Below are 13,342 nucleotides of genomic sequence, written 5' to 3'. Positions count from 1 at the left end.
TCTGAGACATGGTTTTGGGTGAAAATAATGAAAAGCAAAATAAGTCATTATTTCTATGTTGTCCAAATTTTATTCCTAAACTTCCCAAGAGAATTTTGTTCATGGAAATAATAACACTTTAATCACTTTTAAGTTTTAACTGGAGTTTTTTTCCAATCATTTATAATGGCTAAGATAAATTTTTGTGCATGATTTTCTTTTTAAGGAAAAAGAACGGTTGAAGCAAGAAAAACGTGATGAGAAAAGATTAAATAAAGAACGTAAACTAGAGCAACGAAGATTAGAATTAGAAATGGCCAAGGAACTAAAGAAGCCTAATGAAGATATGTGCTTAGCAGATCAAAAGGTAACAATTTCATTAATAATTTTAATCTTTCCAGTTTTCTCATCTGATTCCTTTGTCAGAGCTGCCATTATGAAAGCCTTTAGTTTTTATCTAGAGCAGTAGATTTCTAAGTGTAGTTCAATTTGCCTTTTCTGGATAGCTACCAGTAAACTTCTGGCATTTCTGTGCTGATAGTGACAGTTCTTAATATATATGTGGAGTGCTGCAAACTTTTTAAATTTAAGTAGAAACATTGCAAAAATCTCCAAAAAAGAATCATAGAAGCAAATAGTATTTTCATGTTTCTGTTGGTCCTTTCCAGGTATTAAGGCATGGAAAGATCTGTCTTTTCCCTATGCCCCATAGACATTTAAGTAAATTAGGATTTATAATTTATAACCTCTGGTGGTGCTTTAGTGATGGTAGCTAAACTTTGTTGAGCTTGTTGACTGTGTGCCAGTTACTACGCTAACTGCTTATGTAAATTCTTTGAAGTCTATGGTTTCATCTAATCCTCAACACTGTCACATTGAGCTAATATTTATCTCTATTTACAGATGAGAAAACTGATACACAGAGAGGTTAAGGAACTTGCCAAATATAATACAGCTAATACATAGCAATTTGTATTCAAGCCATAGTTTATTAGAATCCATATTGTTTATCATCTTGAAAGCCAAGAAATAGTCCAACCGCAGTACCTCACGTGTTTTCTCTTATATATTGCTTAACAAACAAGTACTATTGCTATGACACATAAAAGCAGAAATTTAGAAAAAACAAAATACTTTTGGCTACCAACATGTGATATACTTTTGAGTAGAAATCAATTTTGTTTTGCATATAGTTAAGAAGATGGTACTTCTAGTAAATTACATCTATAATTCATCTCAGCATGTAAGTTAATTGAAATTAATCTCTATCTCAGAGATTTAAGTTCATATTGATGGTTACTTGTGTTTTACTGCTTAATACCATGAGGATTGCAGAAAAGCTCCCAGGAAATTTACCATCCAAAGGGAAAACTAGTACAGATTAAGAAAGACAACAACATATTTTACTTCAAAAGATAGAACATAACTTTTTAAGTTCAAGTTATTTTAAATTCTATTTATTTATTTATTTTATTTTCAGCCTTTGCCAGAGTTGCCTCGTATTCCAGGACTTGTTCTCTCTGGAAGTACATTTTCAGACTGTCTCATGGTGGTACAGTTCTTACGAAACTTTGGTAAAGTTTTGGGCTTTGATGTGAATATTGATGTTCCAAACCTGAGTGTTCTTCAAGAGGGATTACTAAATATAGGGGACAGCATGGGTGAAGTACAAGACTTGCTTGTGAGGCTCCTCTCAGCTGCTGTTTGTGATCCAGGTCTAATTACAGGATACAAGGTAAAAAAAAAAAATGTGTGTGTGTATGCATGTATATATATATACATATATATTTATATTTACATAAATTTTTTAAAAACAATTATAGTATTAGTACATTTGTAGCTAACGCTAACATATTAACAGAAGATTGCATAGACTGATCTAATTATTTTCACATAATGTCTCTCAAAGTTAAATGTAGGTTTGCATTAGTGTAAACCTGGTTATAAAGCTTAAGGTATGTAGCCCATTCTCAATTACTCTTTTTACCTCTACGTTTTAGGCAAAGACCAAGCTGATTTAAGGAAATACCCAAATGGTATTTGTCACAAACAGAATTCATAATTCACAAAGCAATTAGAACTCTTGTATGCCTTCTGAAATTTTTCTTTATCTCACTCAATTACTATAACTGTCAGGCTTATCAGGGCACTTGAGACCAGCACATTAAGACTCTGTGTTGCTTAGTGAATACTCAATAATTTCAAATTTATCTTAATCCTCATTAAGATATACATTCCCAGTTAGCTTTGCTTTAGATAATATTGTAAAGAGTGGAGCTTCCAGATGTACTTGTTTCAAACCTCTCTTTATTCAGTATACCAAGCAATAAATCCTATGACACTGTAAAGCTAGAAAACAATAATAATACTTTTGAACCTCCCCACCCTGCCATTACTGATAAAATGTCTAGGTAAAGCCTGAGAAAAGGTTCAGACAGTTAACTATAGTAAAAGAAACTTTGATAGATATGTCTTAAAACTTCTGCTAACTTCTGCCCTAGTGTATTATTTGTCAGTAATATCTAGAACATATAAATCAGTATTTTTAATCATACTGTTTTTATGTTAGAAATTGTTATGATAAGTACTGATAAAAATGCCAAATTTTTATAGGCTAAAACAGCTCTTGGAGAGCATTTGCTGAATGTTGGTGTGAATAGAGACAATGTGTCCGAGATTTTGCAGATTTTTATGGAAGCCCACTGTGGGCAAACTGAGCTCACTGAAAGTCTGAAGACCAAAGCTTTTCAGGCTCACACTCCAGCACAGAAAGCCTCAATCCTTGCTTTCCTGATCAATGAACTGGCATGCAGCAAGAGTGTAGTGAGGTAAGCATATGGCCAGGCTTCTCTGGTGATTTTTTTTTCCTGTTTGAATTTGTCTAATTACAACAGAGTGCAAATGCTTATAGAAAATTTAAGTTACATACTAGCACCAAGAAAATTAAAATTACACAATCTCACCATTCAGAGATGACCACTAATAATGTTTTAGTATATTTCTTTGTAGTCTATTGGTAAAAAATTAGATCATTCTACACATATATATGTGTGTGTGTATATATATGTGTGAAACTCATTCTCTTTGTCACCTATTTTGCTTACTAATTTTGTTAATTATTTATATACTGTCAGTTTTTTATATTTTTTTCTGCTATAGTGCCAGTCTAGCACCCATGCAGGAATTCAGAATTTTTCTTTCCTTGACATCTTTGAGAACAGATGGCTACCTGATTTTCTTTAGTACAAAATAGAATTATCTAGCCCCTTATTATTTGGTTGTATGCTAATAAGCCTTAGATTATTGTCACTATATTAATTTACACTTTTTTCAAAAGTACTTAATCTCATTTAAAAGTAAAAGCTGGGTACAGCAGTACTGCCTATAATCCAGCAATTCAGGAGTCTGAGGCAGGAGGATAACAGCCAGCCTCAGCAACTAAATGAGCCTTTTTTTTCTCCTTTTTTTTATTTTATTTTTTTATTATTAGTTGTTCAAAACATTACAAAGCTCTTGACATATCATATTTCATACATTTGATTCAAACAGATTATGAACTCCCATTTTTACCCCGTATACATATTGCAGATTCACTTCGGTTACACATCTACTTTTTTACATACTGCCATACTAGTGTCTGTTGTATTCTGCTGTCCTTCCTATCCTCTACTATCCCCCCTCCCCTCCCCTCCCATCTTCTCTTTCTACCCCATCTACTGTAATTCATTTCTCTCTCTTGTTTTTTTTCCCCCTTTCCCCTTACTTCCTCTTATATGTAATTTTGTATAACAGTGAGGGTCTCCTTCCTTTACCATGCAATTTCCCTTCTCTCTCTTTCCCTCCCCCCTCTCATCCCTGTTTAATGGTGATCTTCTTTTCATGGTCTTCCTCCCTATTCTGTTCTTAGTTGCTCTCCTTATATCAAAGATGACATTTGGCATTTGTTTTTTAGAGATTGGCTAGCTTCACTTAGCATAATCTGCTCTAGTGCCATCCATTTCCCTGCAAATTCCATGATTTTGTCATTTTTTAGTGCAGAGTAATACTCCATTGTGTATAAATGCCACATGTTTTTTTATCCATTCATCTATGTTGGTTCCACAGTCTAGCTATTGTGAATTGTGCTGCTATGAACATCGTTGTAGCAGTATCCCTATAGTACGCTCTTTTAAGGTCTTTAGGGAATAGTCCAAGAAGGGGAATAGCTGGGTCAAATGGTGATTCCATTCCCAGCTTTCCAAGGAATCTCCATAATGAGAACCTGTCTCAAAAAAATAAAATAAATAAAATAAAAATGGTTTGTGATATACTTCAGTGGTTAAGCTCCCTAAGTTGAATCCCCAGTATCCCCCAAAAAATGTCCAAGTCAGTCTTGCACTATCATACTTCTTACTAATGAAATATTAATACTCTAGCATTTCAAGATTTGTGAATAAATCCATGTTCATCTTGTTCTTAGTGTTAACCACTTTACAGACTTCAATAATTTTACTCTTTTACCTGTTTAGAGAAAAGGTTCAATCAGAATATTCAGAGCCATGCATTTCTACCTTTGCTGGACATTTTAAGTTCTTTGTACATATTTTAGTAGTAATGCTATATTAATATTTCCTTTACTTTTGCTACTTTTTGTCACTATTTAAAAGAGTGTGACAATAAGTTTTACAGTATGATGAAAGAGTAATTTCACTAAGCATGGACATGATAACAAATTATAATACTGAGTTTCACTTTGTAAAACACTTACATACACACACACAATTTCAATATAAACTTTGTACTGATGGTTTCTACCTTAAAAGAGGAAAAGCACCATTTTTCACTTATCACCAGCTATCATAATATTCTTAGTTTCCATTTGAATATTTCCATACATACATTCAGATATTATCTGTACATAGGTACATATGTGCCTTATCCATATGTGTTCTGGTGGTTTTTATTTTGTTTTTGTGGTGCTAGGGATTTAACCCAGGGCCTCACACATCCTAGGAAATTGCTCTACCACTGAACCACACTCCAAGCCCTCCATGTGTGTTGATTTCCTGCTTTGATTTTGGAAATGATCACATATTAATTATTTGGAAAACCAAATGTCTTTATAAGGAAACTGGTAGATAATTACTTTCTTGGCTTAAAGTAGAAACCATACTGAATTTTCTAATACTAACGTCAGATCCACTACTGAAGAAATTCTCTTTTCTCAACATAAATGTACATACATTTATAAATGCATACATATACATACATGTATACACACAAAATCAATTGTATCATTTTTCCTCATCAAAATATATTAATTTGCATAGTAAATTAATATATTGCATAAATGGATTAATTTATATCTTTTAACTTTTGTATTGGCAGTGAAATTGACAAGAACATTGACTATATGTCAAACTTAAGGAGAGATAAGTGGGTAGTAGAAGGTAAACTCCGAAAGTAAGTCCGTTTTATTAATCTACTTTCTTTACTTTTTCTAAAGGAAATACAATGATTAATGTAGAAGGCATGTGGGCAGAATTTACAATGGACTAGAGATTCATTGAGTTTATGTAAATAAGTCAGTTTCTCTTTTACTTTCAGAGAAGTCATGTAATCATGCTTTCTAAGATGGTTGTTGCTGTCAGGTTGTTCTTATTAGAACCTATTTGAAATGGCCCCCTTTTTTCTAACTAAACTTTGCTTTTTTAGTGTGTAACCAAACTTATTCAACATTGAAACTTTGTTATCTTCTTGTCAGGAAATATCATGATAAAATTAGTCAACTTCATTGTTAAGGGGTAGTTTCTTTGTAGTAATTTGAATTGAAATTTTTTCAGTCACATGGTATAGGGATCAGAATTATCACTTAGTCATTGTTTGAATTACTCTTTTCAGCTTTCATACTTGTTATAAATGTGTTCTCATTGCCAAAATATGAAAACAACTCTTGAAAATTAATATAGACTGTACTTTAGGAAACATATTTCTTAAATTTCCTAATTCTAATTTATTTTGCTAGTAGTATATTGCTTTAGAGAAGTGCCATAAGGTATTTTTGCTTAAAACTCATATTACACTCTTTAAAAGGTATAGAAAGTAGCTTTTTATGTGATATGATTTTCTGATAAATTTAAAGGCTCAGAATAATTCATGCTAAGAAAACAGGCAAAAGAGACACTTCAGGTGGCATTGATCTTGGAGAAGAGCAACATCCTTTGGGTACACCTACTCCGGGACGCAAGCGAAGAAGGAAGGGAGGAGACAGTGATTTTGATGATGATGATGATGATGATAGTGATGACCAAGCTGATGAGGATGATGAGGATGAAGAAGATAAAGATGATAAAAAAGGAAAGAAGACTGATACCTGTGAAGATGAGGTAATCAAGTTTAGGTTAATTTTTAAGATTTATGAACTACATAGTATATTGAAAATAATAGAATTTGGAGTCAAATGGATTTTGATTTGAGTATAGTTTTCACTTTTATTTGCCTCAGTTTTCTCATCTGAAAATGAATATTATGATGTTTATCTCATAAGTTTTTTTTGTGACAGTTAAGTATATGGTATATAGCATGCCTATATATAGAAAGCAACTTAGACTGAATGAATGAAATAGTTTTTCTTTGTATATACAGTCATGTGCTGCATAATTACATTTCCATCAATGGCTGACTGTATATAACATATATAAAACAGCCATCATAGTCATTTTACGCGAGCATATTTCGTGATGTTCACACAACAAAGACACCTAATGATGCATTTCTCAAAATGTATTCTCATTGTTAAGTAGCTCCTAAATGTAGTTACTTGAGGAATCTACAAAGAGCTATGTGGATTCTTAATTTTACATATGCTCTTTAATTCTTTTTTAATAAATTTTTTCCCTAAAACAATTTTTTATTTTTTATTTTGCTCTTTAATTCTGTCAACGTACTATGTTACATTTGTAATGCACAGACATCATGCCTTTGAAAGTATTGTCAGGCTATACATGGTACACATCTGTGATCCCAGAGAATAAGGAGGATGAGGCAGGAGAATCATAAGTTTGAGGCCAGCCTGATCAACTTAGTGAGACCCTGTCTCAAATATTTAAAAAAATTAAGCCTGGTGTGGTGGCACACACCTAAAATCCTAGCAACTCAGAAAGCTGAAGGATCACAGAAGGATCTTAGCAAGGATCAGTATCTTAGCAAGACCCTCAGAAACTTAACTGTCTAAAAAAATAAAGAAAGAAGAATGAGGATGTGGCTCAGTAGTAAAGCATCCTGGGTTCGATCCCTAGCACCAAAATACATAAATAAAAGTATTATCAGGTTTAGTGAAGATGATGTAATTTTTCAAACACCAATTATTATTTTTGTAGTTCCAGGTAATTTTTATCAAAATGAATAAAGCACTGAAAATTCATTCAGAGAAGTCATGTAATCATGTTTTCTATCAGTTTGTTCTTGTTATAAATAGAACCTATTTTGAAACTACCTCCCAAATTCCAAATTCTTCATTCAGTCTTACTGAGGAAGATTTTCAAAAAGAAAGTGTAGTGTGTGAATTGACTTAATAGAAAGGGTATTTACAATGTGCTAGGCAGGTGTACAGGAAGGGCATTTAGACTTTCTGAGAAACAAACTCCTACAAAGGGTTTCTGGACCCATTAGGTGAGGCTCACAAACTAGGATGGATATTAACCTGCAGGGAAATCTAGAGAATATCCTTGGCCCAGGGGAATAGCATGAGTACAGAAGCAGGAAACCACTTGCGTAAGGGGAATTCCAAGTGCTTCAGTTTCTGGACAGTCTCACACCAAGAACAAAGAACTAGGATTTTATGCTTTTAAAGTGATTGGAGCCCAGGAAAGCTGTATAAATAAACAGGAAATGACAGAATGGTCAGATTTGATTTTTAAATGGCTCACTCAGGCAGCTTTGTAGGAGTTAAAAATAAGCAAGAGCAATGTCAGAGAAGCAAAAATCAGTCATGAGATATTGTAATAGGTGAATTGCAAAGGGTCTGAAACTAGAGTAGTGATAGTTGGCATGAGGATTCAGTAAACATTTAGGAAGAAGGATGAGAATATGAAGATGGCCTATGTAGGTTGACAGAGGAGTAAAATTTATTTGCAACTATCTTGCTTGGGAGAGTAGAGACTAAATAGATAATTGGAGGTAGGCATCTTAAGGGAACAGATAACTGAAGAGAGGAAATGATAATAGGATTATTTTGAACATGGGGAGATTAAAAAACCTGTATAGAATTCAACAGTCAATTGCCTTTAGAAACCTGAAGCCTGAAGAGAAGTTCAGCCTTGGAATATGGACTGGGATGTTATTAGCACATGAGCAATAGTTTAAAACCAGAAGGTAAAAGAGTTTGCATAGTCGGATAAGTTTAGTGAATAGAATAGTGGGCTGAGGTTGGAACCATAGGGTATGTATGTCAGTATTTAACAGCAGCCCACAGGGCTTCTTGTTCCAAAAAGGAATAGTCAGAAAGGTTGGAAATTTCTGTAAGAGATTCAAGGTCCCAAGAGCACCTCCAGGTTCAATAATTCACTAGGATAATTCACAGAATTAGCATATACTTGAACTTAGGGCTATGAATTATCGCAGCAAAAGAAAATAAAGCAAGATCAACAAAGAACATATGGGGTGAAGTCCAGAGGAAACCAGTGCAAGCTTCCAAGAATTTCCTCTCATTGAAGTCACACAGGATGGGCTTCCTTCCCCCAGCAACAACAATGTATATAGACTATTATTCACAAAAGAAACTTATTAGAGACTCAGTGCCTGGGTTTTTTGATTGGGGGCCAGTCATGTACATATCCTTTAAACAGCATGTGCTCAAATTCTCAACTCAAAGAAATGCAGGTTCAGTATAAACCATATTGTTAGCACAAATAGTTTAGGTACAGTAAGTCTATCTTATCTGTTGGAGTGGGGGAAGCCTCCCAAATTCTAAGCTCTTATTTGCCATCCAAAGGACCAATTTTCTAAACAGGCCCTTCAAAGGATAGCAATCAGGCCTACTATGTTAGTCTTTTCTATACATGTAATAATAATAGAAATCAAGAAAATTAAGCATTTGAGAAAGAAGAGAGTGATAAATCATATTAAGACAACAGGAATCTAGTGTGAGGACTATTTCATTGGATTTAGCAACACAGAGGTCATTAGTAACAAATGCCAGCACAATTTCATGAAAACAGCAAGACCTGACAACAGGCTAATAATTGGTTAATAACATTAGAAAGTGAAGATGACTCTCTCAAGCAGTATGCCTCAGAAATAAAAAAAAAAAAAAAAAGGTAGTTCCTTGAGGATGACATAAAGCCAAGGAATTTTCAGGAGTGAAACACCTTGAGGTGACTTTTTTGGTTGAAGGGAAAGAATCAGTAAAATGAGGAGAGGGAAATGAAGATTTAAGAGAAGAATTAATAGTACAGGGTTCTAAAGATACTGGAGAAGTTTTAGTCATAGTGAAGAAGCTACCTTTGAAGGGTGGGCCAAAGGGGAAAAGGCAATGTCATAAAGATATATGTATACTGTGTGTATTTAGGGAAAGCTACCATAAGCCAGGAAAATATATATGCATAAAAAATTGAAGTTCACCTTTTACCAGAAAGAAATGCTAGGAATAATGAAAAGGCTGCAGAATGACACTCAGAAATCAATGTTCAGCAAATCATGCTCTCATTCCTCAATGCCAGAGTATTTAGCTAAGTGAATCTAGAAAGAACTCTTTGCCTTTCTTGCTTCAACTCAGTCCTGCTAGAGAATAAAGGAAGAAGGTTTAGAGGGATGAATTTATTGATGGAATATGTGAAAATAATATCTAGTTGAGACCAATGATAAGTTATGAAATCAATTTATGACTAAATATGGATAATGTAGAAGAAGTTACGAGATTGTGTTGTGCAATTCTTTCTTCAGTAAAAATAGCGTAAATGCAAAATGTTTTCATATATTCTTCCTCCCCAATATAGTATCTTAAATCAGAATGATAAAAATCCCTAGAGTGAATTTTACTTTTCTCCTTTTTTAAATTTTGAGAACTACCCTCTTAATAAAAATTTTAGTGTACAATACAGTATTGTTGACCATAGGTATGTTTTACAGCATCTCTCTAGAACTTGTTTATATTGAATAACTGAAACTTTATACCAGTTGAATAGTAACATCCTCTGTTTTTCCATCCCAACCATCCTCTGACAGTCACCATTCTATTCTCTGTTTCTGTGAGTTTGAATATTTTAGATACCTCATATGATTGGAATCATCTAGAATTTAACTTTCTGTGACTGCTTAATTCAGTTAGTATATCTTCAGTATCCATTCATGTTATGTGTCATATGGCAGGATTAATTTTGTAAGTCAGGATAATATTTCATTGTATGTATATACCATATTTTGATTATCCATTCATTTGTCAGTAGACACTTGGGTTGCTTCCACCTTTTACCTATTAAGAATAAGGCTGCAATATGTGAGAGTACAAATATCTCTTGGAGATCCTGATTTCAGTTCTTATGGATAAATATTCACAAGTGGGATTATGCAATCATATTGCAAATAGTTCTACTTCTTAATTTTTTGAGGAACCTCCATATTGTTTTCCATAGTGGTTATACCATTTTACATTCTCTCCAATAGTGCAGAAGTGTTCCAATTTTTCCATAATGCTACCAATACTTCTTTTTTAATAATAGACATTCTAACACATATGTGATGATATCTCATTGTGATTTTGATATACATTTCTCTGATGATAAGTAATGTTGAACATCTTTTCATATACCTGTTTATTATTTATTTGTATATATTTGAGAAATGTCTGTTCAGATCCTTTGCTCATTTTTTTCATCAGGTTGTCTGTTTTGTTTGTTTGTTTTACTAGTGAATTATTAGGAGTTCCTTGTATTTTTTGGATATTAACTACTTATTAGATACATGGTTTGCATATATTTTCTTTCACTCTGTTAGTTGCTTTTTTAGCTTTGTTTTTTAGTTGTTTCTTTTACAATGCAGAGCTTTTAAATTATGTGATCCTACTTATTTATTTTTGCTTTTATTATTCTTTTGGTGTCATATCCAAGAATTCATTGCAATGAATTTTACTTTACAATAAAGAGTACCAATCTAAAAAAGGAGACTACATGGAGATTCATTACTAAAATCAATTATTTCATAATGTTGTCTCCTTGCTTCCTTCCTTCCTAAACAAATTTGCTGCGTTGCTTAGTCCTTATACTCCTGGGCTCGAGCAATCCTTCTATCTCCCACCTCCAGGCAGCTGGGACTACAGGCATGCCACTGCACCCAGCCATATGTTGTACTTTTTAAATCATTGGATCATATACATTCATGCTATGACAAATAATGCGAGAGGTGTATAATTGGTTATCTGAAATGTAATTATCCAAACAAAAGATACCATTTATAAGTAATCTGCTTCATTTAGCAAGTGGAGCTGTTTCCATAGCAAGAATTAAAACATTTCTAACTAAAATGTATCATCTTTTCACAGAATTAGTATCCCTTTCAGCATATAATATTATTTTTGTGTCAACACTCATGAATTTGGCAATCCAGTATTAGGATTTCAGAGGGTTCTACTGGGTAGTTTTCCCACTAAAATTGTTTGTTTCACCTGGCTTCTACTTATATGCAGAGAATTTATAAGCCATATATTCTTTATTCATAGACTATTTCAAAATCATTATTTGGTCTCAGAGAAGATATGTCTTTGAAGGTAGTATTTTATTTTTTTAATGAGTGTTTAATTAGAATGCTAAATATATTATAGAATTTTAATTGCAAGTATATATCTTGTTATTAATGTGGAAAAACAATTCAAGACTTTTAAAAGTAATAAATATTTTGGGATCTAAGAAGTCAAATTAACATTTCCTTAAATGATTTAAGCTATACTTGATAATAAGGAACTGGCAGAAGCTTATCAAATTTCAGTAAATAAAATTTTGACCACTTAATGAACCTGATTGATAAAATGAGCATATTAGTTCTATAAAAATAGTTTGGGCCTCTAGATTAAGTTATAGGTAGAGTGTCAGTACAGTAGTTATATTCCTTAAAGGATTAATTCCAGGGAGGTTTTCCACTGACATCCTATGATCCCTTTCAATTAATATATATTGCCCTTACATAAATCATAGCACTTTGTCTTGAAGATGATTCCCTTTTTTTCTCACTCTTTTTTAAAAATTTTTTAAAATTTATTCTAATTTGTTATATATGACAGCAGAATGCATTTCAATTCATTTACAGCACAATTTTCATATCTCTGGTTGTACACAACTTAGAGTCACACCATTCTTGTCTTCATACATGTACTTAATTTCTTCCAACATGGACTTTTTCCTTGTTAGATTTGTGTTGAGACCTATATGAAATCTAACCTTAGAAGCTGGCATGTAAGAGATGATGTATACAATTTAATTATGGCCTTTTTTGCTTGAGAAACCAGAACAGGGATAGATCTTGAGTTCTTAGTTTTGATGTTGTTCCCACTTTTCTCTCTACTCTTTCAAGTTCTTTTATGTCTCTTAAATAAGGATTATTAGCCAAAAATCTTTAAATAAAACATCTGTAGATGTATTCTTTCTTTTTCATCATGAGAAAAATCTTTAAAAATTACATTTGTGGACTGGGATATATGTCAGTGGTAAAGCACTTGCCTAGCATGTACCAGACCCTGAGTTTTATCACCAGCACTGGAAAAAAACAATTACATTTAGTTAATTTGACCAATACATGACGACTTTGATATCTTAGTCCAAATATTTATCAGAAGGTCACTTTAGAATCAGTATTTAAATATCTATTTGAGAGTCAAAATTTAACAGTCATTGAGCCTGTTGTCAGTGTTTTAAGATTTCTTTTAATCCCAATTAGATTTTATGTTACTGTTAGCATAAATAATATGCCTAAATGCCTTCATAACTTGGTCCCCTAAATTTGGATAAGGAATACATAAATAATAAACAATGGTAAAACTATTGAGAACTTTTTTTAAATTTTCTTTTATCAAGCAGGTAGCCACACTTATCTAGAAATATATATTCATGAATATTATATTCATGAATGGTTGGTGGGCACTATGACTTTGTAAAAATGCTTATGAACATTAGAATCTGGGCACAGTAGCAAATGCCTGTAATCCCAGCAACTCAGGAAGATGAGGCAGGGGAATTGTAAGTTTGAGGCCAGCCTTGGCAACTTAGTGAAACCCTTTCTCAAAATTTAAAAAACGAGCTGGGGATGGTAGAGTGCCCTTGGGTTCAATCCTCAGTACCACAGAAGAAAAGGAAAAAAAAAAAAAGAAAAAGAAAGAAAATGAACATCAGGGAAAAAA

At 32.9% G+C, this 13,342-nt stretch overlaps 1 protein-coding gene across 21 annotated transcripts in view; it reads left to right on the top strand.

Moving 5' to 3' along the window:
- The window catches only part of Baz2b (bromodomain adjacent to zinc finger domain 2B), a 362,220-nt gene that overhangs the window by 314,499 nt on the left and 34,379 nt on the right, over nt 1-13,342 (top strand). For all 21 annotated transcript variants that reach the window (XM_048812354.1, XM_048812353.1, XM_048812351.1 and 18 more), the window contains 5 exons: nt 206-346; nt 1,460-1,714; nt 2,593-2,807; nt 5,347-5,421; nt 6,101-6,344. In XM_048812354.1, coding sequence (XP_048668311.1) covers nt 206-346; nt 1,460-1,714; nt 2,593-2,807; nt 5,347-5,421; nt 6,101-6,344 — 930 coding nt within the window. The remainder of the gene's footprint in view (nt 1-205; nt 347-1,459; nt 1,715-2,592; nt 2,808-5,346; nt 5,422-6,100; nt 6,345-13,342) is intronic.

The sequence above is a fragment of the Marmota marmota genome, unplaced genomic scaffold (assembly GCF_001458135.2).
Source record: "Marmota marmota marmota unplaced genomic scaffold, marMar, whole genome shotgun sequence".
Classification (NCBI taxonomy): Eukaryota; Metazoa; Chordata; class Mammalia; order Rodentia; family Sciuridae; genus Marmota; species Marmota marmota.
The sequence above is the reverse complement of the archived record's forward strand: the minus strand, read 5'-3'. Positions and strand labels throughout refer to the sequence as shown.